Here is a 26,401-nt window from a genome sequence, read left to right as displayed (position 1 = left end):
GTGATTCGAGCTTGTTTATTATTTTAATTCGGAAATTTTAACGAATATCTTAGCCGCCCTAATGGAGTTAGCTTTCCCCAGCTCATCTGCTTATGTGAAAATTATAAATAAATGTTGCTCTGCGGGAGCAAAACTAAATTAATATATTATTGGAAATGTGCAAATAAAATGCACGCTAGGAATATTGAAAAATTTTGATTTTCATTTTATATATATATAGTATAAATATATATATATTTTTTTTAAATTTTCTTTAAACAAGAAGATTTTGTGTGTCATACCTACTATATATACATATATAGTATATGATATTTGTGTTTCAATCTATATTTTATCAACAAATACAGAAAACTGTTTAGTCGCAATTTGTTCGCAGTTGGTTTACTAAAATAATTTGTTGTTTTCTCTTTCATGTAAAGATCACGTTTTGCGCTTAATACAAAAACAAACAAAAAGTGCTAAATGTGTTCCTACTATGCCCTTGCAATGCTCCTCTGCAATATAATTTAATACATATGTACCCTATATCTTTGCAGTGCTTTAAGAGCGCCCCACGACGCGCCGATAAGTGTCCGGCTAGGCCGGCTTTCTATCATCTTTTCAGGCGCCTTTCCATAACTTAGTGTAAAAGTCTTTTGAATTCCATTGAGTCACAACAACCAAATGCGCGGCTCAAACTAACTAAGCTAATTGCTATCGTGTGTGTTTGTGTGTAAGAGTGTGTTTGGGATTTAATGCCTTTTACTACTGGTTTTGGAAGTCCCTCAGATGCGCCAGCCCTGATCGTCGTCCACATTGGAGTCCGTGTCGGAGGGCTCTTCGCCGTACATGTCCGCCAATTTGCGGAAACGTGGTCCGAAATTGGACAAATAGTCAAAGTTGAGATCGCCGTCGTCGGTGCAGGAGGCCAGACTGGACAAGCTGCCGTCGGAATTGCCGTCACCCTCGTAGGCATAATGCCGCACATCGTCGACTGTATAGGCGGAGACATCGCGATCACAATTCTCCTTCTTGCCGCCCAGAAAGTCGCCAATGTCAGGTATGTCATTGGGGTCGCGCAGACCCCCTTGCAGCGCATGCGGATCCTTATAGAGTTTCTCTTCATAAAAGGGTTGCGTGCGCAATACGTTCAAATCATAGTCTGTGTCGCGCTCGCCACCGCCCTCGTCCTCATAGTTGATGATCGTCTCGCGTATGTCATCAATGTCCTTCTCATGCCAGCCGTTCTTCTGTTTCTTCTGCACCACCACCGCCAGCAGGATGATCAGCAACAGGGCGATGCACGCAATTATCGCAATGAGAAAGTTGCGATTGATGCCGAAGCTAACAGCGACGGCCACCGCACTCTGGCATCCGGAGTCTATGTTGCGGGACACCGAAGGCATTCCCAGATTGTAAGTGTGCTCGTTGACGGTCAGATTGCGTATGCAGCCAAAGAAACCCTGCTGGCTGGGAATGTGCGCCCACTTCAGCTGGCGACCCAGCTGTGCGAGATCAATGGGTGTGCCACCCAGCTGCAGGGGCGCATTTACATTGAGGAACTCGTTGGGGCCCTGAATAGCGCCCAAGCTCATGCATGAGGACAGGCGACAGTTGTCCACAGTCATTTCGATGATGGTTTTTTGGAGAATGATATCTAGTTGATAGGAGCGGCCGGCCTGGAGTTGAGTTGTCTTGTGCTCGACGCGTGTGCCACCAGAGCCGTAATCCACAGTGAGCACTGGGTAGCCGTGTTCCAGTTCCAGTGCCAGGTAGTCCGAAAGTGGCAGCAGGGGGTTATAGTTCAACGGTCCCAGGTACATAACGAGACCCTGATCTGTTTGGGGAACAATATCCAGACTGATGCGCGTTGTGTCGCATGGCGAGATCGGCTCGTAAAAGGCGTAGCCACTACCATAGAATCCTACCGACACGAGCTCGCAATGGGGGCCAGTGAAGCCGTCGATGCAGTCGCAGGCATCATTCTCGCCCACTCGGGGTGTGCCTCCATTCAGGCAATAATTGCGCACCTGGGCCTCACAAACACATTGTGCCTGCACAAAGGCATTGACGCCCACAAACGATGTAGTGTTCGAGTAGATCATGTAGGGCACGGAGGATTTATGGAGCTCATTGGTGCACGAACTTTCGCACTTGTTGCGCTCGATCAGGCACTCGTCTATATTAATCATCAGCATTTGCAGATCAAGCTCGTCCTCTAGACGTTGTTGGTTCTGGGCCACCATGCCGTTTAGCTTCTCGGGCGCATAGTAGGGGGAGCCATGCGCCGAATAGCGCACGTCCAATGTATTATTCTCGTTCTGCAGCACCGTAAAAACGTCAACATTTGTCACGGACGTGTTAAAGAGCTGGGAGAGTGCATGCTGCAAGCGATCTTTCAGAGAGAACGAATCATCTGCCTGCGCATCGAGTGGCACGCTTATGAATTCCTCTTTAGTGATGTTGATAAAACGAATGCTACCACTCTTGTCTACAGCCTCCTCTGGCAGCTCGCGAGCAATGACAGTTACATCGGCATCGACGGAGTGCCGTGATATAGAGGTGGACTCCTCGATCACGGTAAACTCCAATATGTACTCGCCTTCGCTGGTGCCTTCTAGCATGGTGATCATGCCGGTGCTGGGGTTCAGGCGGAAGTTGCTATGAGGTATGCCACTCTTCCACTCAAACTGCTTGTCATCCAGATCCCAATCGTCAGCATCGTCGACAAAGACGCGTCCAATGTCTGTGTCCGGTGCCTCGCCCTTGTAATTGTAGATGAAGATGCGGGAAGAACCTTCGCTCATGGCATTGTCGTTAAGGTCGCCAATTATTAGATGCAAAATGCTCACTGAACTCTGCTTAGGCACGCCCGAGTCGCTTATGCGTATAGGTATGTAGTACTCCTTCTGCTGCTCCCGATCGAATTGGACATTGGCAAAGAGATAATCATTGTCGATACTAAACTTGGTCTTAATGTCCGGCGATGCCTCGCTGTCAATGCCATACGTGTATGGGGGACCGTTCTGCGGTTCATCGTAGTCATTCGATTGCAGTTGCACCACCTGACCCGGATTGCGATTCTCCTCCCAGATTACTGGCATTTGGTTAACAAGGAAAGGTGCATTATCGTTGATGTCCTGCAGCGTTATAATGACAGGTTCCACCAGATTAAGACCATGACCGTCTTCGTCGTGTGCTGATATTAGAACCTGCCAGCTCTTGTGTCCGTTGGGCTGATCCCGATCGAGCGGCTTAATGAGGCGTAAGCATCCGGTATTGTCAATAGTTAGAAACTTTTTGTGCTCTTCCTTAACAATCGAATATTTTATATGCTGATCGGCAGTGCGATCCTTAATATCAGGATCGTAAGCCTCTATATTAAGGATGCAATTTTCGAATATGGTCTCTTCCTGTATTGTCTTCGCGTACTTTTCCTTAAAAACCGGTGGATTATCATTGACATCGGCTATTTTGATTGTGACAGTGGTGGAGTCGTCGTATATGCCATCAAAGGCACGAATCTTGAGCACATACTCCGTAATGGCTTCGTAGTCGAGGCGCTGGTTAACCGTAATTTTGCCCGTCTTCAGGCCAATTTTGAATGCGTCGCCCACATTACCACTCTCGATTGTGTAGAGTATTTGCGAAGCATTATCCTCATCTTCGGCCTTGACCTCAATTACTTCGGTATTGGTGTTCGCGTCCTCGAGCAGTTTGTCGGCCAAATATTCGCTCTTTTGGAAATGCGGCTTATGATCGTTCTTATCACCGATAATAATGCGGAACACCTGCTGCCCACGGTTTGGCTCACCATTGTGGAACAGACTGGATGGTGAGTTGTCACTAGCAATGACCTTTACATTATAGAAGTCCCGCTCCTCCCGATCGAACGTTGTTAATGCCGTTATGTTTCCAGTGTGTGGATCAATGGCGAAGTAATCGCGATTGTCGGCCAACTCAAACGAAACGATGTTGTTCGCTGAAGTACCGTCCATGTCGAAGGCACGCACCTGCATGACGGGAGTGCCTGGAGGCTCGTTTTCCAATATCGTGCCGGATTTTACCTCCGTGAAGTAAGGTATATTGTCATTAACGTCCTCCACCTTGATCTTCAGCATGTGCTCGGTGGAAAGATCATAAGTGTTTCGTACGCTCATGGTCAGCGTATAGTCTGTAATGGCTTCGAAATCGAGATGCATGCCCAAGCTAATGGACACCTTGTTGCCAATTTGATTAAACACAAACGTATTTTTGCCATTCGTTTGCTCTGTGCGGCCTGTGATCAGCTCAAAGATAACCTCTGGCTTATCCGGCACATTCGATATGGCATGAAGTGTGGCTATGGGCTTCGAAAAGTCCATAAAGTCTTCCTTTAAATAAATGGGTTCGTCAATGGGATCGACAAATGTGGGGGGTTTGATTGAAGACTCTACAACACGTATGCGCACTTCGATTTGCGCATCTTGCGGTGGGTCTGGCACGATATTATAGGCTCGAACATTGATCGTATACTGCTGACCGGGGCGCTTGTCGATCGCGTGATTGAGGTATATAATTCCTGATTCCTTTTCGATTCTAAAATACTCATAGTCGCGCTCTCTCAGAATCTCGTACTCAATGATGCTGTTGTTCCGATCGTCAAAGTCACTGGCACTGATTGTCATTACAACCGCGTCGGGCTGCAAGTAAAAAATCAAAGTAAAACCACAAAATAATGGAGATTTTTTAATAAAGTTCGCTAAGGAACCAACATGAGGATAACTATCTTCTACAAACTATCCTAAAACTTTCCTGTAGATTTTCCCAAAACAAAAATATACACATTGTAATATTATTTCCGTATACTTTACATCCGAGTGACCATTTCGAAATAGCAACGCGAACTGAAACCTTTAATGCTAAAATGGCGCATTTAAATACGCCAGTCGCTTTGCTAACACAACATACTTGTAATACATGACGTAAAGGGGGAAGTGTAAAAAGGATAGGCCGATAGAAAAGTAGATTTCATTAGGTTTACGTTTTCGTTCCATAATCGAAAAATTGGCTACAAAGAGTCTGACAACTATTTACCTTTATTCTTTACGTAGAGAGACATAGGAATACTGTAAATCGAATGCTTTTCAAGAATCGAAATACGAAATTTGCTCATTAAGAAATTAAACTACTATATACTATACTAATAGGAACAATTTTTTTCACAAGCTTGTAAGAGCACATAGAAAGACATTTCTTTATAAACCAATAATTGAAAATTTATAATATATAATAACTGTAGACTAGTAATGGAGTTAGGGTATAGAAAAACTTTTGCATGCAGCAGGGGTTTAAAATATTTGAAAGTTTCAATTTTCTGTACAACCCTCTTTAAAAGTATCATTTATAAAAGCTAAAAACGGCCTGAGGCCAAGTGCGATCTTCGATTTGGCTGCTATTTTTGAGCTCACTGTGGTTTTAGGGTATGACCGATAGGTTCTAAACATAATGCAAATGTGAGAATTAGCTTTGGACATGGTGCAAATGGGTTTCAAGGTTTTCACCATTCGACTTATCGAACAAAGCGTCCATTGAACTCGACACAGTCGACGAGTCGATTGCGGACCTTAGAGCTAAAAGAAGACGAAGCACGGCCACTGGCAGTTGCCTCCGCTTTTTGTTTTCCCTCCACCTACGCCATGTCTTTGTTGTGTTTCAGAAAAACGTGTTTCTTGGCTAACATCGGCATGCCGGGCCTGGTCAACAAAGCCGAAGACGAATAAAAAGTAGCAAGCATGGGCAGAAAAGTAGAGAAGATTTTGTCACCAAATAACAAATAGCACATACTACCAATGTAGGTATATGCTCGTACATATGTATATACATAGATGCCTAAGTATGTAGTATATAGTTGCTAAATAATGCTGAGCTGTGAAGTTAAGTGTCGCCGTTGCTGTAAACTCTTGTTGTCATTGTTTACTTAGCAGTTGGGACTTTGCTTAATTGCAGGTGCAAAACCCAGCGTCAGACATAAAAATATACGGTCAGAATAGCAACTAGACACAATGGGGACTGTGGCACTGGCCTATTAATTGCCATTAAGCCAATTAAATTGTGCTCAGCCGAAATGACATCACTCGGAAATACGGTCTGACCGGACATACTATGTAGAGGTACGTATGAGGCTGACTGAACAAAATTAGAAGTAGTTGGTTCTTGGGGCGAGACACAATCCATGGGCAGGCCAAACCGCAGTAATCCAGGGTCCGCGTATTTGGCCGCTCCAGGCTTGTGTCCGCCGGCAATGCTGGAACCCATACTAACCGCAGTATTCTCCGACATGGACTCGTCGTAGCGCGCCTTATTGAACACGGGGGGATTATCGTTGATGTCCTCGATGGTCACATTGAATGTGCAGACATCGTCCAGGGGCGGCAGACCATTGTCCGTCGCCTGCACCGTCACAAATACGAACTTTTCGCGTATGGGCTCGTCCCGGTCAAAGGTGTGCGCCGTGGTGATGACTCCGGTGCTGGGATTTATATTAAATTTGTGGCGTTCGAATTTCGATTGCAACAGACTGTAGCGTATATCCTGATTTGGATCAGGGTCCTTCGCTTCGACCATTATTACAAACGTGTTCTCCGGCTGTTCCTCCTTAACAGAGGGCGCATAGCCGGCGCAGTTCCGGAAGGCGGGTTTACGATTATCGCCCGAAAAATTCTCTTCCATCAGCAGCGGTAACGACCGGTGGGTATTGGTAAAAGCCCGGACAAACCGGGGAGGTGTACTGTGTACGGCAATGATAAGCGCCAGCAGCATTGTGAGTGGGCAGGTGAAGGCTGAGGAGAGTAGCGTGTGGGTGCGACATTTTCGTTTGTGTTGCTGATGTGGCTGTTGTTGGGCTGGATTTTTGTTGTTATTGTTATTGTCGTTGTGAGGTTCTAATCGCGTTTGCTGGCGTGGAGACATTTTATTGCATTACTTGCTGCTGCTGTGTACATTGGCCAGGGGCTTGATTACAATTCTTTCACTTTTGAACACTTAACGGTTATTTAGGTGGCAGCCGAAATCACAATCACAGAATTTCCGTAGTATTTATTTTTCTTACATTTCACGATCGTTACCGGTAAAAACTTTTTGGCGTTGTGTTCTCATTGGAATTTTGTGGATATGTTTGTGTGTATGCGTGCGTATGTTCCCTTCTTGCTAGTGCTGGCGTCGACGCCACCAAAGCTTTGTTGTTTGTTTAGACGTCAGCAGCGACTGCATTTTCATGGCAACCACACAAAAATCGAACAAATTGAAAACGAAAACAGAATGTACAGTGCACACGTTTTAATTATTACACAAACAAAAGAAGTTGTTGCGTTGCTATTTCCGATTGTTTAGCATTGGCCAGCACCACCGTGTGTAATATCGTTCAGTTTATCTCAAAATGGAAAAATGGCTTTGGACTTTATTACCGTGTTGCTTTGCACTCTTATTCCGAAAGCAGGTAAAAATAGTGGCACACACACACAGGCCAGGCGATGTTTACTTGCCCGCACAAGTATGGGTTGGTTTGTGTGTCTGGCTCTGTGTTAAGGTATTGCATTCGTGTGTGTTACCAACTCGGCGATGTTCATGTATTCGTAAAGCTAACAGCAGTTAAGAGAAAAGGCACTTTATTTGCTTTACTTCGATTTTCTTTCACAATTTTCTTTTAAAATTTAGTTGTTGTTGCGGTTTATGTTAAGCTTGATTGCAATTATATTTTGTTTGTTTGTTTTGCTCTCGATATTCCTTTACCGATCGTATTTGACGCCAGCAAAAACAAGAAGAACGCGAGCGCCGAACATCCGCTGACACAACCAACAAGTTCAAAATCTCTCTCAGACTGAGCGCGCGACGACGCTAGAGCTGCCCTTTCATCGCGTTGAATATCATCGATATACACGGATAGTCTTATCGACCATTGTCAACAAGTGGTCAGCACCATTTTTAGAACTAAAGCCACCGGAAGTGGCAGTTAACCCAGTATTTTCAACGAATAATAATTGCATAGATTATTTGACAATCTATACAATCCTAAGATATTTAAACATTTATATTATGTACTGCATCTGTAAGATGCTGAAATAAACAGATGTATTTTGTAAATTGTAGCAAATAGGTGCAATTTTGATAAATTGTTCTTGCCTCAGCCGAAATATTTACCAATTATTTTAAATAACAAAGTTGTATTCAAGCCGCAAGATAGAGCTTTTGGCTCATCGCCCAATTGCTCTTGAATTCCTGGAATGTTATGATTGCACATTTGGAAACTACACCAACACAAATTAGACCAAATCGCCCATCTCTAACAAAACGGTTCAGATATAATTTTCGACTGTTTCAATTTCACCGCGACTTTTCCGAATTTATCAACACTACTTGCAACATGACAACATTTATAACTATTTCCCTAAGCCAAGCAATGTTTGTGTGTTACGAAAAGTAAACAAAAACGTAAATGGCCCTAACATGTTGGTGAATTTCAATATTGGTTTGCTTGGCCATGTCGATTCAGGCAAAACGACTCTGGCACGTTCGCTTAGTGCCATTCCCAGCACTGCGGCGTTTGATAAAAATCCGCAATCACAACAGCGAGGGATAACATTGGATTTGGGATTCAGTGGACTTGTTGTTGAAGCACCACCACAGCTCAAAGATGCTATGCCTCAAGTGGAACAATTGCAATTCACTTTCGTTGACTGTCCTGGGCATGCGAGTCTAATTCGCACGATCATTGGAGGTGAGTTTGAAGTAACCAAGACCCGACATATACTTAACCAGTATTTTAATCTGCAGGCGCACAGATCATAGATCTTATGCTGTTAGTGGTGGACGCACAAAAAGGAATGCAAACCCAAACGGCGGAATGCATTGTCATTGGCGAAATACTGCAAAAGAAGCTTATTGTAGTAATAAACAAAATAGATTCCTTGCCTGTAGAGGACCGAGCCTCCAAGCTTGAGAAGTTGTGCAACCGGTTGCGTAAAACGCTGGCAGGTACGGCATTCGGCGAGGACGTTTCGATATATTGTGTATCTGCGCTAGATGGAACTCACATTGCTGAGCTGCGCGATGGACTCAGTACGGCTTACTATCTGCCTGAACGATCGGTAGACAAACCACTCCTTATGTACGTAGACCACTGCTTCTCTATTAAAGGTCACGGCACCGTTTGCACGGGTACTTTGCTACAAGGACGCGTTTCGGTGAATGAAATAATAAAGCTACCGGCTCTGGGTGAGCAGCGTAAAGTGAAGTCGATACAAATGTTCAAGCGCCCCGTCGATGCAGCAGCCATGGGCGATCGTATTGGACTGTGCGTCACCCAATTCAACGCCAAGTTGTTGGAGCGCGGAATCATAGCAAAACCGGGCTACTTAAAGCCTATACATGCGGTTTGTGTGCAGATGCAGTTCATACGGTACTACAGAAACGCCATCAAGTCCAAGAGCAAGCTGCACATCAGTGTAGGTCACGAAACTGTAATGGCTGTCGCAACACTATTTCGCGATGACCAAGGGACCAGTGCTCCGAATCAGTTTGATTGTACCAAAGAGTACGAGTACGTAGAGGAGTTTTCACCTGGCACTGAAGCAGATCGTATTTTTGTCTTATTGCGGTTTGAAACGCCTGTGCTGACGACACTGGGCGCCACACTGATTGCCTCAAAGCTTGACGTTGATATGCACAGTAGCAGTTGCCGTCTAGCATTCTGGGGAACCATTAGTTGGCTCACACACAATAGCGATTATGCACATCAGGAGCTGCCTAAGTGGCGTGTGTTCAAACGGAAGCAGAAAGAAGGCACCATACAACGAGTGATTAATGCCAATGAGGTAATTGTACAGAATCTCTTCAAGAAGGAGTCCAACCGCGATATGTACGTGGGAAAATGTGTGCAGCTTTCCACCGGAGAATTGGGATTCATTGAGCGCACCTTTGGTCAGACTTCAAAGGTGTGCATTGTGTTTCGTGACGGTCTGGCCTTGGATACCATGGACAAGCTCAAGTCCGACCAAGCTAAGGAAGTGCGTCTTATACTGCAGTGCAAGAAAAATGTGTTTAATAAACAAGCAGGGGTATTTCAATGACATATACCACAAGCATTTATTGTTTTAAACGGTAGGAAATAAATGTTGCGAACCTATAAGAATGTTCCATGAACAAATTCATTTGTTGCTGTAGTTTTTGAAAAGACCGTTTCAATTTCACTGTTCCATCGCGGCCCGCTGCAAATCTTTTTATAACAGTGTGGCAGCACTATTTGGTTTTCAAATATCGAAACAATCGATATGCTTTTGCAGCCCTAGTGAATAATGAGATTCTAAAAATTAGCGCATTAAGTAAAACGAATAAGAAATTAATATAATGCAAGCAATATAAATATTCTAAACCAACGTCAATAGCTCCAAACACTCGTGCCTAAGCAATACGAACTATAACGAAAGTGTCAAAGCCTTCTCACCGCCCCGCACCAAACAACGAAAGCAAACGACAACGTAAACAATACAAATGTTCTGGCCTGTGCTGCTCCTGCCATTATTCTATGCGGTCGAATCACATCAAGTAATCGTCGACTGCAATAAGCTGCTGATGGGCCAGTTCATGTGCCCTGATCCTGCCAAGAACCATATCGACCCCAAAACACAGCAACTGCGTGGCTGCACCCCAGAGAATCGTGCCCGAGTCTGGTGCATAGCCGCTCAAGACATTAATTGCACCGAAACCGGCAACTCCACCTTCACACGCGAACTCCCCTGCAAGTGGACGTAAGTGTAGGCAATCAAAAAGCATATATTACGCTTGCTTAATCTAACTCCCACTGTTTCCTAATTACCAGCAATGGGTATCATTTGGACACGACCCTACTGTTGTCCGTTTTCCTGGGCATGTTTGGTGTGGACCGTTTCTACCTCGGCTATCCCGGCATTGGGCTGCTCAAGTTCTGCACGCTGGGCGGAATGTTTCTCGGGCAGCTTATTGATGTGGTGCTGATCGCCATGCAGGTGGTGGGCCCAGCCGATGGGTCCGCCTACGTGATACCTTACTATGGAGCGGGCATTCACATTGTGCGCAGCGACAACACAACATATCGACTGCCACGCGACGATTGGTGATGGTTAAAGAAGCACAACGTTTGGTGTACAGTAGATCATGTTAAGTCATTGTTATATTTTAAATTTGGCTTATGACACTAAGCAACGACTGCTAACTCAGATTAGTTATTATCGTAGTTGTAGTATGTAAGTATAAAGAATTGTTGCAGATTTCATTAAGCCTAAGTTGCATTGTTTAGTATTAATTATATACACGCCTATATATGAAGAATTTTATTGTATAAATGATATATAAACATAGTGAAATTGTTTGCCAATACAAATAACGATTTTAACTAGCCTCTAGACAGTGGTCTCGCATTTGATTTTATGACTCAATTTTTTTCAAACTGACGCCCCCTGCCAAGTGGCCTGTGGCTGGGGGAAAATCCAAAAATGAACTGCAAGTATTTTTATGCCTCGGAGAGCTTTAAGAGAAAATAGCCGCATACGTCTATAATAAGTATAAAGAAATTTCGTCTCCCAGGCAGTAAAAGAACAAAAATCAGCAGGTGATCGGCTATCAGAACGTCTGCCAGACGATAGCAAGCAAAATAATTGGACATGTTTGTACTATGAGCATACAAACATGTTCATCGTGACATGGCCAGCCTTTGGTCAGTTGTGACGCAGTCGACCGGCAACGACGATACCTCATGTTGTTGAGCCACTTGCAAAATGCTCAGACAGTAATCAACGTGTTGTTTGTTCGGAGGGGGGTCGGGTAATAGGGACAGTGTCTGCTTTACTTAAGCCCTTTCATCTGATTGGTATTTCCGAAATAATCAGCATCTGCTCGTCGACATCGCTATGCGTTGTTCGATTTTAATTGCATTGCTCATGCTGAGGTCACATGTAATCCAATGCGGTTTAATTGGCTGCTCAATTGTGGCAGCTTAAATTTGTTCAAATACTCGTACCGAGCTGAAGAAGCTGCGGTGCAACTCAAACTGTGAACAGTTTGACAGTCACTGTCACAATGCGTATACGCCTGGTTAACGGACAGAAAGCAGCAATAATTAAAAAAAATAAAGGTTCATGCTCATGTTTTAAGCAGATTTTCTAGTTAGTCTTGCTAATACGGACTGTGCCACGCCCCTAACTCATACTCACTCGCACACTCAATACGCCCTCCTTTGTTATGAGCAATTAGCCACTATACGACAATACGTTCCCTTTGTGCCTACCACTTGCATGATTGTTGTTTCTGTTGTTATTGTCGCTGCTGTCGCCGTCGCCGTCACCGTCACCGTCGCTGTTGCCGTCGTTGTCGTCGTCGTCGTCGTTGGCAACATGTAAACGCCCCAGTCGCCAATCTCCCTGCTGTCCCGCACACACCTAATTACAGTGTGAGAGCTTCGCCGCCTGTGTAAACAACAACCGCTTGATCTTTGTCTACTACAGCACTATGGATGTTGTTGTTGTAGCTTTTGTTGTTGTCACTGTAGCAAGTGCCACAGCGGTGTCGTTTACAGTTTGCAGCATTGGCATTCGACAGTAAATGAACTCTGTAAGTCGCCAGCCAGCCATTAGGAATTTGAGCAGCTTGTTTGTGGGTTGTTTGGTTTTTTTTTTAGGAGCACGTGGAAAACTCACGAAAATGCCAAGAAACTGTTGTTGACACACTCTGAAGTTGACATTGCATGAAGCTCCAATGTTACCAATACCTTGCTACTATGCAATATAAATATCAAATAATTCTGAAACATATATTTCACTATATTTATTTATTTTTTAATGGAGAGTGGGATGTTTTATTGTACACTTTATTAGGTGCAATGAAGAAGTACTTTCATTAGTTAGTAATTCCAATATCGATATCATTTTAGTAGCATGTACTATATTCAAGTTCAACAATAAAAACAAAAAAACTATTAAATATATTTATACCCTTCACTGCAAATATGCAAGTGTATATTATTTCTGGTGCGTTAGACAGTGTTACTCCCAAATCAGAACAATCAAAACAGGAATCATATGTTGAGATGAACTTTTTGTCTGAAGCATTGGGACTAGTTTAAGTTGAATTGTGTTATTCTATAAGTTGAATGAAAAGTATAGTGCGCATCAAAAAAAGGGCATTGGAAAAATTATATGTCGAAAGTATCCATGAAATGAGAAAAATGAAGTGGATCTTAAGACTAACTCTTCATATATTTGGAAAGACAAAGTGCTAAAAAATATGGGATTATCAATTTAAGCTAAAAATTATTGAAATTTTAATAGACCTGTATCTATGCTGAGTGATTCTGGAAACTGATAACATTGTTAAAAACCTTATCGTTACAATCAAAAGAAAAAGAAAAGAAAATTTTTTTATAATTGTTTTAATGAAAAAAAAAGGTAAATTATTGCATAAAAAAGTTTGAATCTGAACACAAATTTTAAAATTGTGTTTCCATAATCTTCGATTAACATATTGATGGGTTTAGGCCTCAAAAATAGCATTAAACTAGCTATAATGTGAGTGATGGTTAAATATATGTATATCGGTCGTGTAAAACAAGGAACTCTACTTTCGAAATTCTTATATAACACTAACAGTTTGACAAATAGGTAATTCTAAATCCAAATCAAAATGAACGTTAATAATATCCAGTTCTTAGGGACCTGAAAAGTCTGTTGCATTGTGTAGCTAGCTAGCTTTTATTTCAAAATACACATAACATTGATTATATTTGCTGTGGCTTAGAGTTCGGGCTCACCTGGTTCGCCATTCCAAAAATAAACCGAGCAGACGGCACAAATTGCTGGGGCAAATACTTGGAGTTGCAAAAATGTTGGCAGTAAATATTTGCCAATATTAAAATAGCATCGGCGCAATCGGCCCACCTACTTATAGTCTGGGCTGGGACGTAATCGCCGTTCCAGCCCCCAGTGCGAGATCGGGTCTCGATCTCTCGGTGTCTTTGGGCCAGAACGTGCTGGCAAGTAGGAAGGGGCTACTTTTGTTATTTGTACGAGGCTTATAAGCTCATCGACTAATTACGTTGGAGTGGAGTGGCGTAGCGTGGAAAATTGCTAGCTCGGGAGAAGAAGCACGCCCCCAAGCGCCGTCCCCTCATTGCCAATGACGTATGAGCTAAATTAGCAATAAAGTTGTTTATTTATTTTTACAATTGTGGCGCAACAATAACGAGCGGGCAGATAGCAAAAGAATGCTATATAAATACCAATAATTAGGCGCAATTATTTAATTTTGCGTAAATCACATACTGCGTCATTTTCCCATGTGTCTGCTGTTGCGGCCTTTGCAAATTTTCCGGCCAAGCAACGTTGGTAGCTCATAAATAATGGCAACGTCGTCAGCGAGGTCTTGTGACAAAATGCGCACGGTTGCTTGCGCCTGGGAAACCGAAAGAAAAGAAACAAGAAGACCGCAATCTTCGGCCAATCTTCCCCCCACAATGGTATACTCTTACTTTAATTTGTAATGCAGTTATAGTTCCGATATCCATAGGTGAGTCAGATATAGTTGCTTAGCATTTTATTAATTGCAAAACATGACTGCTGATGATTCGATTTGTGAGTTTAAATTATATTTCCATTTGAATTATAAGTGCCACGAAAGGCTTTCTTCTAAGTGTGCGTTACGAACATCAGAGCTTAGCTGTAATACCCCGTCGATGGCGTACTCATGTTTGTAATAAAAACGCAGCCGCGTTCGCGCCTGCGCAATGCCATCGAAAAAGCCAAGTAACAAGCAAAAAGCGAACCAACGAACCAACCGACAAACTGGCAGGCTGGCAAATATCGTGATAACTGCAATTTTCCATGAGGCCGCCTGGCTTATGCATACAATGAGTGCATAAATCATCTATGCCAGTACAAAAACAAAATAACAACAACAACAACCGCTTTGGTGTCGACTGAAGCTAGCATTTCCATGGCATTTCATACCCACAACAATTTTCCAACTCCAACTCATCTGCGAAGCCGACTCTCTGACTCGCTATGAGAATAAATGTCAAATGCTTACCAATTTGATTTGGTGGGGGGGCTAAGTACGTATACGAGTATGAATTATCCCAGGCCGGAGCGCATTCGTTTCGATATGATTGGGTATGGAAGCTTAAATTGCGCACAAGTCAGCGATTTAAAAGCTTAAGTGTTATTATCGCTTTTAAAACAAATGCCACAAAACATCTGTGCTGAAATATGCGCCTAAGTGCTAGTTGCTGTTTCCCATAAGTATTGTAAATGCTATAAATCTGTTGTTTTAATGGATGTGCCAGTTGCTGCTTGTTAGATGCACACTTAATAACTCAGAGCTGAAATTACAATGCGATTCCAAATGTCCATATGAATGGTCTAAACGTGTAATCCCCATCTGCGGCCAAGACGTCCCCCAAAAGCCAATTCACAATACGAATATTTAAATATTGACAAATACCCCGGAATCGTAATTGTAATTATACTTAGTAAAAATAGTAATTAGTTGGAAAATAAGTTGTTAGAACTTTACGATTTCTCCTTACCCGATAACCGCTACGATTTATTGCATGCGAACCCAACTCCTAAAACCCTGTTTTGACTTCCCAACAAAAAGACCTTCTGAGGTTTTCTTATTTACTCATATATTATAATCAAATTTTCGCGCCTCCAGCCATTGAATAAAAGAATATATTTGATTTGTTGGAATGCATGTCGCACCTAGATATATATATATATATATATATATATATATATATATATATATATGTATATATTCTCAGTATGAAGTTGGATACGCTGATATGTTCGGCAGAACGTCTCTCTGAATCAAGGATCTTACAAAGTCAAAGTAACAAATCTCTCCAAGGTCTGAGAGAGGACCAGTTAATGTTTCTTTTTAAAGAAAGGAAACTTAATACTAATTAGTAGTTTATTTATTTACTACATAAAAGGAACAGTAGTATTCGTTTTTTAATAGACTGACATATTATTTTTTTGAAGTTTTAAAGCTCAAGTTTGAAAGGTAATGCGGCACTATTGAGAATGCAGTCATCGAGAAAGGAAATTAGAGTTTTGATATTTCAACAACCATCGATTTATACAGAAATTACTTAAAAATTTATGATTGCGATTACTCTGGTTGCTTCGATTACGATTGCTGTTTTCATCTTTTTTGTGAACTCAACTTAAATATAGTATTACACGCGACTGTGGAATTTTATCAAAAATTCGAAAACGACAGAATTCTTAACAAACGTATATCATAACCATTTACCAGAGACTAATCTTCAATTCTAATCGAAACAACGTGGAAAATGCGCCCATTTTTAAAGGACTGCGATGGTGATAGGGACTTCTGGGTCCGAGGTTGCTAAGAGTATAGTATGTAGCTATATTTATGCACACGTTTATTTATATAGCCTAGAGTGGAATCAATTGTCAAGATCTTTATAATATATTATAATATTTTATAATAAATTATTTATAAGAACATTAATTCAAGTGGAATGTTGTTTAAGATCTGCCATTAAAGAATCAAAAATGGTTCTAGTACGATCAACAGCCTACTGTTTTTGAAAATGATCCCAAGTTAATATCAGGTTCTTTAGAAATCTTCGTAATTATCATAAATATTGCTGAGGGCTTATTCTGAGCTACACTGCCCATTATATTCCCAAGCAGTCTAAATTTGATATATTTTCTAAAGCTGCTCATAAAGTGAGAGTAGAACTTTATAATGAGTCCATCTAGAGCTGAATAATTGGGTTTGGAGAGTGTTGAACAATTTCTACAAAGATTGTTTCTTTTGTTTTATTATAAAATATACAAAAACCCATAAAATACGGAATGTGGATTAAAAGTAAAAACACAAACAGTCATTGTATTAAGATTTGTTGAATTGAATAATATTATTTGCATTCATTTTGAATTTAAGTTCTAAGACGTTGTTGCATTCTTATCTCAACAGAGTAATTAAATTGACCAATGTTTAACGTTAAATTGAATCAAGGAGTCGACAATCTGGTAGCAATTTGAATTCTCGATCTCGCTTTTAATTTAAAGAATTCTTTTGAAAAAATAATCATAAAGCTATTATAAATGCAAGCTGCGATTCCTTAGTCCAGATTCAAATTTCTGTCAATAATAACGCTTTTTAAATTAGTTAATCAATGAGGGGGAATCTTCTAAGTCCCGAAAAGTTTAGTATAACTCTTACGAATCTACGATCCCCAATAGGTATTGATATTGGCACTTGCGCACATTTCGAAACTTTGCAATTAAAACACAGCACGATGACAAGGCGCATTCCAAATATGTGGCTCCGACAAGTTCGCATATAGCTGCCACTTGGCAAACCCCATACCTTACCCGTATACCAAAAACAACAAATTTGACGTTTATTAAAATTCTCGTATCTGTTAACAGATACTCATTTGCACTGAGAATTCCGGGAATTGGCGGAATGTGACAAGAAATTGATAACATTATTGGCATGTTCCAAAACATATGCAGAGCCGTTTCGCTGCCATTTAATGCACGGCCCCGTGCACGATGGGATCTGCGACTAGGGGAGGACTGGTGCTCGGAAGGAATTGTGCCACTTGTTAACAAGGTGTTCATTTCGTTCTGGAATGCGCGCAGCTGTATAAATTCAATTTCTGATTGCAGCAATGGGCTCGGTTTACTGGCAATTCGAGAACGCTTGGGCATTGCCCTCAGCGATCTCCAGGCATTTCAGACAGGTTGGCAGAAGCATACCAAGGAAAGTGTAATATATCATTAATAACAAAGTCTATATTACGTGTTTGTAAGTCTGCCAGAAATTAAACTTCTTTATTGTATATAAATTCCTTAAGTATTTCTGTCATTCACCTTTCACAAACAGATTTGTTGGTTTTATTTTAGTTTTTAATACGGGAATAGAGTGATTGATGTGTAGTAGTAGATCTGATGGTATAAACACATCCATTAACAATCAGCACATTAGGACAAACACCTGTCCGTTTATCTGCTTCAATCGCTAATAACTCCACGGCTGAAACTTTGCACCGAAGTTTGTTTATTGGTGCACGCATATGATCTAACTACAAGTATGTCCAACTGATCACTGATATATTTTAAAAAGCGGCTTTGCATAAACAATTATTGTTAGAACAGACGTAGAAGGACCAAGTTGTTGCAATAAATACAGATTGGATTGGAAATTATGGATATAAATGGATTTTTTATTTGTTTTTTAACAGAAACTTTATGTAACTGATATTATTCCTTATATTATTTACAAATGTATACACATTTAAATTTTCAGTTTGGTTTATAATAAGGACACCAAATATTAATAGCATTATAACGCAAAGAAAAAGTGGATAAAATACTTGTTGGTTATTTATTCTAGTAACATACATTCTTGATTTCAACCTTATTATTATATAAATATTTATTTGTGTTTTAGTGATGCATATAGTATATTATTATTACTATTTTTTTCGTTGTATTCTTTATTTAAGATCTGTCCCGGGTCGAACAATCATAAAATTTTATGAGAGGAATGATATTTGCAGAGATGTTCGAACACAGAGTGCCTGCTCTGGAACAAAATAAAAAGGGAATATAATTGTTCGGAAATTAAACAAAAGCCTTTTAGACTTTCTCTAAGGTATGTACTTGTATAGTACATAAAAGTGAGAAATGTTTGAAAGTAAATTATTTGTAAAGCTTTTTATTGGAAATAACAATTTCCAAAATTTCGGTATAGAGAGGCAGACAAGTGTCACATTTAAGACGATATTTTGCCAAATCGATGCAATTTTGTCTGCATGTTCTACAAGAGTGCTTTTATCAACCACAAAGGGAAGCGCATTGCAACACACACACACACATGCCCGCTCACATGCTAAAATAGTATTCTGGGTCTATTAACCTGGTGATAAGACGCCACAAGAACTATTATTGCAGAGCCGCCGATTGAGAAACTACTCTTTAAGTGCGGCGTAGCTTGCTTTTGGGGTAGCAGATAAAAAGAAATACCACAAGCACCACCAGCACCACCCAATAAATCCCTTGACCCCGTTGATTGTGTGTGTGCAGCATGCGAGCCCCCAAAAGAAAAACCAAAACGCAGCTCTGCCGCCAACACTGAAGCGCTGTGCGTGGCGGCAGCGCAGTCGCAGCGCTGCAACTTCGCAGCAGCACTCGCGGTCGGCAGTTCGTGTCGGTTTGTAAAACCGCTACAGTCGGCAAGCGCTCGTGTTCGTGTTCAGTTCTCGTTCAACCGCGCCGGCGAACGGTTCGATAAGTGGAAAAGCGCTGGCTGCCAGAAGCAGCAGTTGGAAAACACACACTTAAGGAAAATCGCGCGCGCTCGTTTGCCTTTTTCCTTAGCCTTTGTTAATTCTGGTCTCTGTCTTTGTCGTTGCCGTCGTTGTGGTTGTCGTCATTAATATTTTCATTGTCGTGTCGATCGCGGCTACATTGTATTAATAAAAGAAAACTAAATGCCATAAAAACTTACAACACACGCAAAGTAATAATATTAATTATAATATAAGTTACTAGTAACAACACAACAATATCAGGCACAGCGTTTTAGCATCAAAAGTGAAAAAAGTTGTTATCGCGCGCGCGTATTTAAATACAAGTTTTGTGTTTAGCTTTTATTAAACTCACAGCATCTTCATTATTGTTGTTGATGTTGTTTTCGCAACTACAACAAAATTAAAAATCACAAATTGTTGTGATACTTATACACACACTTTGTACCAACGCTACGATTTGTGTTGTCGGAAAAGCGACTTGTAAGCACAAATTGGCGCGCAATTTCATTTGCCTTTGTTGTCACTGGTGGAAAATAAAACGATTTACATAAATTGCATTGAATTTAGTTCATATGCAAATAGACAGCAGCAGCAGTAGCAGCTATAACAAAAAATAACAATAACAAAAAACAATAACAGCGCTAACAAGCGCCCTTAGTCCAACTTGCTTTGTACAACGTGGCGTATGCGTAATCTGTAGCTTCTGTGTTCGAGCATCCTGCGGAAGCAAGCAACGCCTCTGTTTCTGAGAGTGTGTGAGAAAGTGTGTGTATGTTGTTTGGCGCGTGGCCGCAGTAGAAAGTAAATAAATACTAGATTAATTATTGTACTGCTGTTCTACAATATAAACTAACGGCCTTTAAAAGCGTGTAAACAGCCTGTAAAACATAAGTATATACATACATACTTATAAGCGAGCGAGCCGAGACGAGCTGAGCCGAAACGAGAAGAGTGGAGTGGAGTTGAGTGGAGGCGCGAAAATTGCAATTGAAATAAAAGAAGCGCGCGCGCGATCGAGTGACTTGCTTTAAATAAATTATGCCTTAGTGAGTGTGCGTGTGTAGGTCTGTTGGTGCCTAGGTGAGCCAGTGTGTGAGTGCGTGTGTGTGTGTGTAAAAACATACAAATTACAGTTCACATTCACGCAAATAGACAGGCAGAGACATCTACGGTCTGGACACACAGACAGACAGATAGACAGATATATAGACAGGCAGGCAGGCAGGCCCAACAACAACAACAAACAGCTACAACAAGCAGCAGTAGAACAAAGCAATTGAAAATGCGATTCATATCGACAATAACAACAACAACAACAACAACAACAACAAGAAACATAGCAACAGCAGCACTGAAGAATTCTACAACTACTAGGCGACTCCTCCGGCCGGCTGGCAAGCAGGCAACATGTCAAGCATAATTAATTTTCGATTCTGTTTCTGCTGCCGCTGTCGATTTCAAACCGCCGCCAACACCACCGCCTTCGTCGCTGCCAACAACAACATCGCTGCCGCCACAGGCGTCGCCGCTTCGTCTGTCTCTGCGTCTCTGCAATTGTGCGCTTTCGCATTGAATTGCTGAAAGTACCGCCCCAACGATCAGACCGCCCGCCCAACAGCCCAGCCCGACTGACAGATCCAGCCGAGAAGTGTAATTACTGGTAAACTTTGCATCTTTATTTTCCTTTGCAATTAATCTGTTTTACGCATTGCCATTGTTGTTACGCGATTTCGTTTTATTATTATTATTATGAACACATACGAGTACATACGGGTATAAACATTTCGCTATCTGCGATTGTTGTTTCAACAGTTCGCCAAAAAAAAGTTTAATTGTTTGAATATTATTATCACTTTTTCTACACGAGTATGTGCAATACTTGTACATATGTACCCGTATGAACATACATACATACATGTATATGTATGTATATGTATGTATGTATGTGTATTTGCTAGTGCCCCGTACGGCTCAAATGTTTAGCAAATCAAGACAAACGTCCATATATTTGCGAAAAGCCGATTCCGGACGAGATATACTATACGTATGTACATACATACATACAGATGTACGTAATACTATACGAGTACATTCAAAAACCACGAATGTTTGCCATTTCTACTGCGTGCGGAGGCATTCGAATGACTATTTAAAGCGAAACAAAATTATGCAAACATATGTTTGCATTTAACAAAAAAAAACATAAAATAATAATAAATATAAAATCTGCATAGTATTTTGTACTGAACCATATAAGGTAGATCATTTACAGTAATTATAATACTTGGATTTAGTTTTACGAATCTCAAATGAGGCATTAGTGATTAAGATAGAAATACATAAATACATATTATAGCGGCAGAAATATTTCCTATTCACATAGAAAATAAAAAAGCAGCATATACAAAACTGCAGGATTTTATTTTATTCTGCACAGATTAAATATTTTATCGAAATGCAAAAGGAAAAGAAATAACTATTTCGCCAATAATTTTGCCTAACATCGGGTAACTTGAATATAGCCGAAAATTACAAATAGATTTCGTGTGAAAAATACTCCTAAAACTGTGTTTCACATCAGTTTTAGAGCCAAGAAGTATATAAAAGAAAAGAAATTATAAAATTTCAAATTATATCTTTCACTTTTTGAATATAGTATAAAGAAGTTTTTCTAAGTCTATTTCAAAATTTTCTTAATAAAATCTACCTTCATACGAATATCGCTAAGAAACTTTTACATTAAATTAAAAGAGATGCTGGTCTTCGCACAATTTGCCGAAAATTTTCTCTTGTTGTGAAATAGTAGTTACAAGTATTTTCGCAATGATTTGCAATGCACACAATTATGTACTTAATACTTTTATCAGCATTAAATAGCTGTTGGAGCGAATTACTTGTAGTTTGATTGCGTTATCGCTTCTCATGTGAAATTGATTTGCAAACTTCTCGACATGCTTGACTACCAAGTCATGGCGATCTCTCTAAAACAAAAATGGCAAGAAATCCACACAGCCGTGTGACTGTTTAATGTAATTGCCTACGATTTCCTGTATTATTATCTGCCATAATAACAATAATAATAATAAAAAAATTTTAAAAAAAGTCGCTCTAAAACGGCATATTACAATACACATTCATTAAAGACAACAAAGTAAACGGCAAATGACAAAACTGCACAAAAAATTACAACCGACGGCAATGAAGACAAACAAACAAACAAACGCACATACATACAGAGCCACAAACATTCATTCGCAGTCGTATGAAAAACATAAAAAGAAAGAAATGTTGTTGGTAATAACTACTTTACTATCTGGATATGTGCGAGTGCGTGTGCGTAGCAGAGACAGGACGAGACAGTAGTACCTACATCTATAGTACATCTACATCCACTCGTACATCGGTTAATATGAATGTACACATTTGTTGTTACGCTGGTATGCCTGAAATGTGCATGGCAGAAAAAAAGAATCGAAATAAAATAAAAGAGAGTCATATAGGAGCCGACGACTGGACGGACTGTGCGACAGTAGGCTGAGGCTGGATGACAGTCACTAGCAGTCTCTAGACGACATCTGGGCAGGCGGACGACATAGGTGTCGCTTTTTTGCTGTCGCTGTTGTTGTTGCTGTTGTTGTTATTGTTGCTGCTGCCGCTTTATAAAAATGCAACCATACCAGTTTTGCCAACACGCGGCCAACTCGTTTCCTACAACAGCAAACGGCAACAGCAGCAGCAGCAGCAACAGTCGCAACAGCCCCCAAACTGCAGCAACAACAGTTGCAGTTGCAGTTGGCCTCAGTGCCGCTCCAACTGCATCCACACACACACACACACACACACACACCTAAGCACAGACACTTAAGTAAAATAGCAGCCATTTGAATAGGTTAACCAGCCATCGAATCAATTGATTTTAGTTTTCTTTGATGTGCGATTAGTCAGTTTATAATAAATTCAAATCCGATCGCCTTTTCTGCAACTTTTGGTCGAACTCCTTTTAAGTAACTCATTTTATTACCATCCTGCTTATGGGCAACTATGAGTAGCCAGCCTCTGATTCACGTTTTCCATTCAGGTTCGTGTTTATTTGTTTAGATGCCAAACTAATAAATATAAAATAAAACAAATGGAGCCTAAAATTATCATTAAAAGAACAAACAAAAATCAACTTTGGCAACCCGGATAGAAAAATGAACGCAAAATTAAAACAATTCTTGCGGCTCTTAATTTTGAATTTTTATAATGTCCAAAGTGCGGAATATTTAGGTCTTAATACCTAGAACTGACACAAATAAAGAAATTAATACAATAATAACTTTGTTCATACCTACGTGCTATGTATTTGAAAGTAACATAAAACAGAGCTAAGCCATCATTATGAATTAATAAGTACTTCATAACTATTAGAAATATTTACGTTACATAAACTGAAGTTATTTTAAAGTTATGATTTCATTGTAGCGGCAGCAGTGCCTAAAAAAGCAATAATCTCCTAACCAAAGCAACAACATTCAATTATTGGAAAAATAAATACAAACCAACCTGCTCGTATAAATTTGCTTTAGTTTTAAACTCATACTAATAATATGGAATGTTAAGCAGCAGAAATGGTTTTCAATTTTTTGCAATATTACCTTAATCCTGCTATGTAATTGCAATCAGTAATGCTTTGGATGGGGATCTTGAAGGGCCAATAAATTGTACAAAATATAATTTTAGCAACTAACACACTTGCAGACTACAACAATGCCTGCCATTATTTTGGACTGAAATAAAGCCTTAGAACGCCTTAAGTTCAAGTAAGCTTTATGGGTAGGAGGCGTGGTGTACCTATTGAAGTGACTGCCACTGTATGGGCATAATCTGCAACTCTGTGTGTTGGTCACTTACGCACGCACCTGTCCAAGCAAACTGCCGCCGCCTCAGACTGCCGGGCGTTCGGAAAATGCATTGCAGGTGTTTTGTTTTTGCTTGCATGTTTGTATGTTGTGTTTGTTTGTTTGTCCGGCCGTCTGACCGCCTCTGTCTGTTTGGTGTGTTTTGGTCTGAGTCTGTGTCTGTGTCTCTGTCTGTGCTCTGACCATGGCGCTTGTCTGGCCGGGCCGGCCCAAAACGTGGCTATACTCGTATGTCCTAGCCGCGAACCGGGAGTTGGGAGCTAGGAACCTGCAGTTGGTCAGCATTCAGCGCCCGGCCTGACAGTTGAAGTTGATTTTGCTGTGCAGTGGCATGCCGCATAATAATAATCCGGCAATTAAAATATGATCGCATAATAACTCGACACTCGTGCGTCTTCTATGATTTATGGCACAGCTTTGCGGAGCTTATTTATAGCTCCCACCGGACTGTAGACTGTAGACTGGGCTGTTGCTGATGTTGTTGTTGTTGTTGTTGTTGTTGCTACAACAACTTTTGTGACTACTTTTTTTACGCATACTTTTGCATTCGTTTAAAGGTAAATTGCTGTCGCCAAGCAGCGACGTTGACATCGCTGTCTTCGTCGTCGTCGTCGTCGTTGTCGTCGTCGTTGTTGTCCACGTCGTCGGCGCCGGGGCTTTCGTTGCCTCTGTTGCCGTTCTAAACGCGTTCGTTGTCTAGCTCTTTTTGGCTGTCTGGGCCGGCTTGGCCCGTTTGTTTGGTATTCTTGGCAAAACCCAAAACGAACAAAACTGAAAAACAAACAACAACATTGGAATGAAAAAAAGAATGCCAAAATACTGAAAACGAACCAAACATTTGATACGCGCCCGCCTCGTTTTTGCCGCCACTGCATGTCTCTTCATGTCCGCTGGGCAACACGACGAGGTCTGGCCGCTAATAAATAATTTTAAATGCCGCATACAAAATGAAACGAATGACCAGCCGGCGCAAGTTAAACTGTAACCCAATAGCTCTGCCACTGCTGTCTCTGCTGTCTCTGCTGGCGGTGGCTACTGGGAGCGCTTGATCTTAATTGGGTGCGTGGGCCGCTTCGCTTCGGTCTGCACAGCTGTGCAAAGCTAAGTACCGACAACTGGGCCAAGTGGCTCTGACTGGTGTTGGCGTTTGGCCTTTGAACGGACTTAAACGGAAAGCTTGTCCATGCCTTTGCCTATGCCGATGCCGATGCCGATGCCCATGCGTATGTCTATGCGTATGGGGGTTGCTTTTTGCCAGTCATTGACGCTCCACCCTGCCGGCATGACGTCAGCATGACAGCACTTTGCAGTACAAGATAAGCAACAAACACACGTATAGTACATTCATACGTGGGGTGTATGACAAAACAGCCCTTTTACTTTTCCAAAGTTCAACTACTTTAATACTAAACATTCAGCAAGATTGCTGTTTTATTTTTAAAATAAAGATGCACTTTTCCTAAGCAGGTGGTTTTAAAAAAAATTAACATAAATTCAAAAAAAGAAGGAAAATTTACAATTTTCATGTGTTCCGATTTCGAAAAATGAAGAATTACTATTAGTTAACATTTAGGAACTTTTTGCCCCTAGTAGTTGTACAGATATACAGAAGCAATGGGTACGAAAAATGTTTGTTAATACAATATTTATAAGCAGCTTCAAAGCAGCGGTAGCTCGGAAATAAGAACATATGTATACATAATATACATATACAAATGTACATAATATACTAGTAGCGAATTCATTTAAATTAGCCAATTTTATTTTATGCATTGCTAATTTATTTTGCAAAGCATTTTATAGCATTTTGCCCGACTGTTATCACCAAAATATTAGCTAATTAATTTTTATTAATTTCAATGCTCTATGAAATTCATCTTCAGGGGCATTTTATTAAAATTGTTTTTATTGCATTTTAGAGGAGTTTATCCCAAGCCTACAGAGTCCGATGTTTTACTTGTATGTATTTAATATTCTGTATTTAATTTAGACAAGGAGTTTTGGTAAGCTACTTGCACCAAATTCGTAACTTTCCATTTTCAGTTCCTTCTTTTTTTCTTTCCACTCATTTATGCCAAGTAGTTAGCTTTATGAACTTCTTTGACAATTACTTCAAGGATCATTTTTACGGCAATCTTTTTGCTTGTCATACAGCATTCAT

The 26,401-nt window shown here is 40.7% G+C and overlaps 4 protein-coding genes across 4 annotated transcripts in view; 3 read left to right on the top strand and 1 right to left on the bottom strand.

Moving 5' to 3' along the window:
- Positions 1-278: 278 nt before the first annotated feature.
- Positions 279-7,784, bottom strand: LOC115623499 (DE-cadherin). The gene is made up of 2 exons (XM_030517880.1): positions 6,283-7,784; positions 279-4,661 (listed from the first exon to the last, which is right to left on the bottom strand). The coding sequence occupies exons 1-2, from the start codon at positions 6,928-6,930 to the stop codon at positions 765-767; spliced, it is 4,545 nt and encodes a 1,514-aa protein (XP_030373740.1). The 5' UTR covers positions 6,931-7,784; the 3' UTR covers positions 279-764.
- A 655-nt stretch (positions 7,785-8,439) lies between these two features.
- Positions 8,440-10,089, top strand: LOC115633655 (selenocysteine-specific elongation factor). Its single transcript, XM_030531100.1, has 2 exons — positions 8,440-8,734; positions 8,791-10,089. The coding sequence occupies exons 1-2, from the start codon at positions 8,464-8,466 to the stop codon at positions 10,083-10,085; spliced, it is 1,566 nt and encodes a 521-aa protein (XP_030386960.1). The 5' UTR covers positions 8,440-8,463; the 3' UTR covers positions 10,086-10,089.
- Positions 10,090-10,321: 232 nt separating this feature from the next.
- On the top strand, positions 10,322-11,336 carry LOC115633898 (TM2 domain-containing protein CG10795). The gene is made up of 2 exons (XM_030531402.1): positions 10,322-10,763; positions 10,835-11,336. Exons 1-2 carry the CDS (start codon positions 10,507-10,509, stop codon positions 11,109-11,111), a joined length of 534 nt encoding a protein of 177 aa, XP_030387262.1. The 5' UTR covers positions 10,322-10,506; the 3' UTR covers positions 11,112-11,336.
- Positions 11,337-19,631: 8,295 nt separating this feature from the next.
- LOC115628232 (BMP-binding endothelial regulator protein) overlaps positions 19,632-26,401 on the top strand; it is a 34,572-nt gene continuing 27,802 nt past the window's right edge. Inside the window, exon 1 of the mRNA XM_030524240.1 lies at positions 19,632-20,999. The gene's annotated coding sequence lies outside the window, so the exon portion shown is untranslated. The remainder of the gene's footprint in view (positions 21,000-26,401) is intronic.

The sequence above is a fragment of the Scaptodrosophila lebanonensis genome, unplaced genomic scaffold, assembly GCF_003285725.1.
Source record: "Scaptodrosophila lebanonensis strain 11010-0011.00,11010-0021.00 unplaced genomic scaffold, SlebRS2 tig00000001-arrow-pilon, whole genome shotgun sequence".
NCBI classification, from domain to species: Eukaryota; Metazoa; Arthropoda; class Insecta; order Diptera; family Drosophilidae; genus Scaptodrosophila; species Scaptodrosophila lebanonensis.
The sequence above is the reverse complement of the archived record's forward strand: the minus strand, read 5'-3'. Positions and strand labels throughout refer to the sequence as shown.

Excerpts from the sequence above, each read along its gene's own strand:
- LOC115623499 (XM_030517880.1), bottom strand. The coding sequence starts at position 6,930 with ATGTCTCCACGCCAGCAAACGCGATTAGAACCTCACAACGACAATAAC. Across the intron at positions 4,662-6,282 it reads CCATGTCGGAGAATACTGCG|CCCGACGCGGTTGTAATGAC; the intron begins GTTAGTATGGGT and ends TTTTACTTGCAG.
- LOC115633655 (XM_030531100.1), top strand. The coding sequence starts at position 8,464 with ATGTTGGTGAATTTCAATATTGGTTTGCTTGGCCATGTCGATTCAGGC. Across the intron at positions 8,735-8,790 it reads AATTCGCACGATCATTGGAG|GCGCACAGATCATAGATCTT; the intron begins GTGAGTTTGAAG and ends TTTAATCTGCAG.
- LOC115633898 (XM_030531402.1), top strand. The coding sequence starts at position 10,507 with ATGTTCTGGCCTGTGCTGCTCCTGCCATTATTCTATGCGGTCGAATCA. Across the intron at positions 10,764-10,834 it reads GAACTCCCCTGCAAGTGGAC|CAATGGGTATCATTTGGACA; the intron begins GTAAGTGTAGGC and ends CCTAATTACCAG.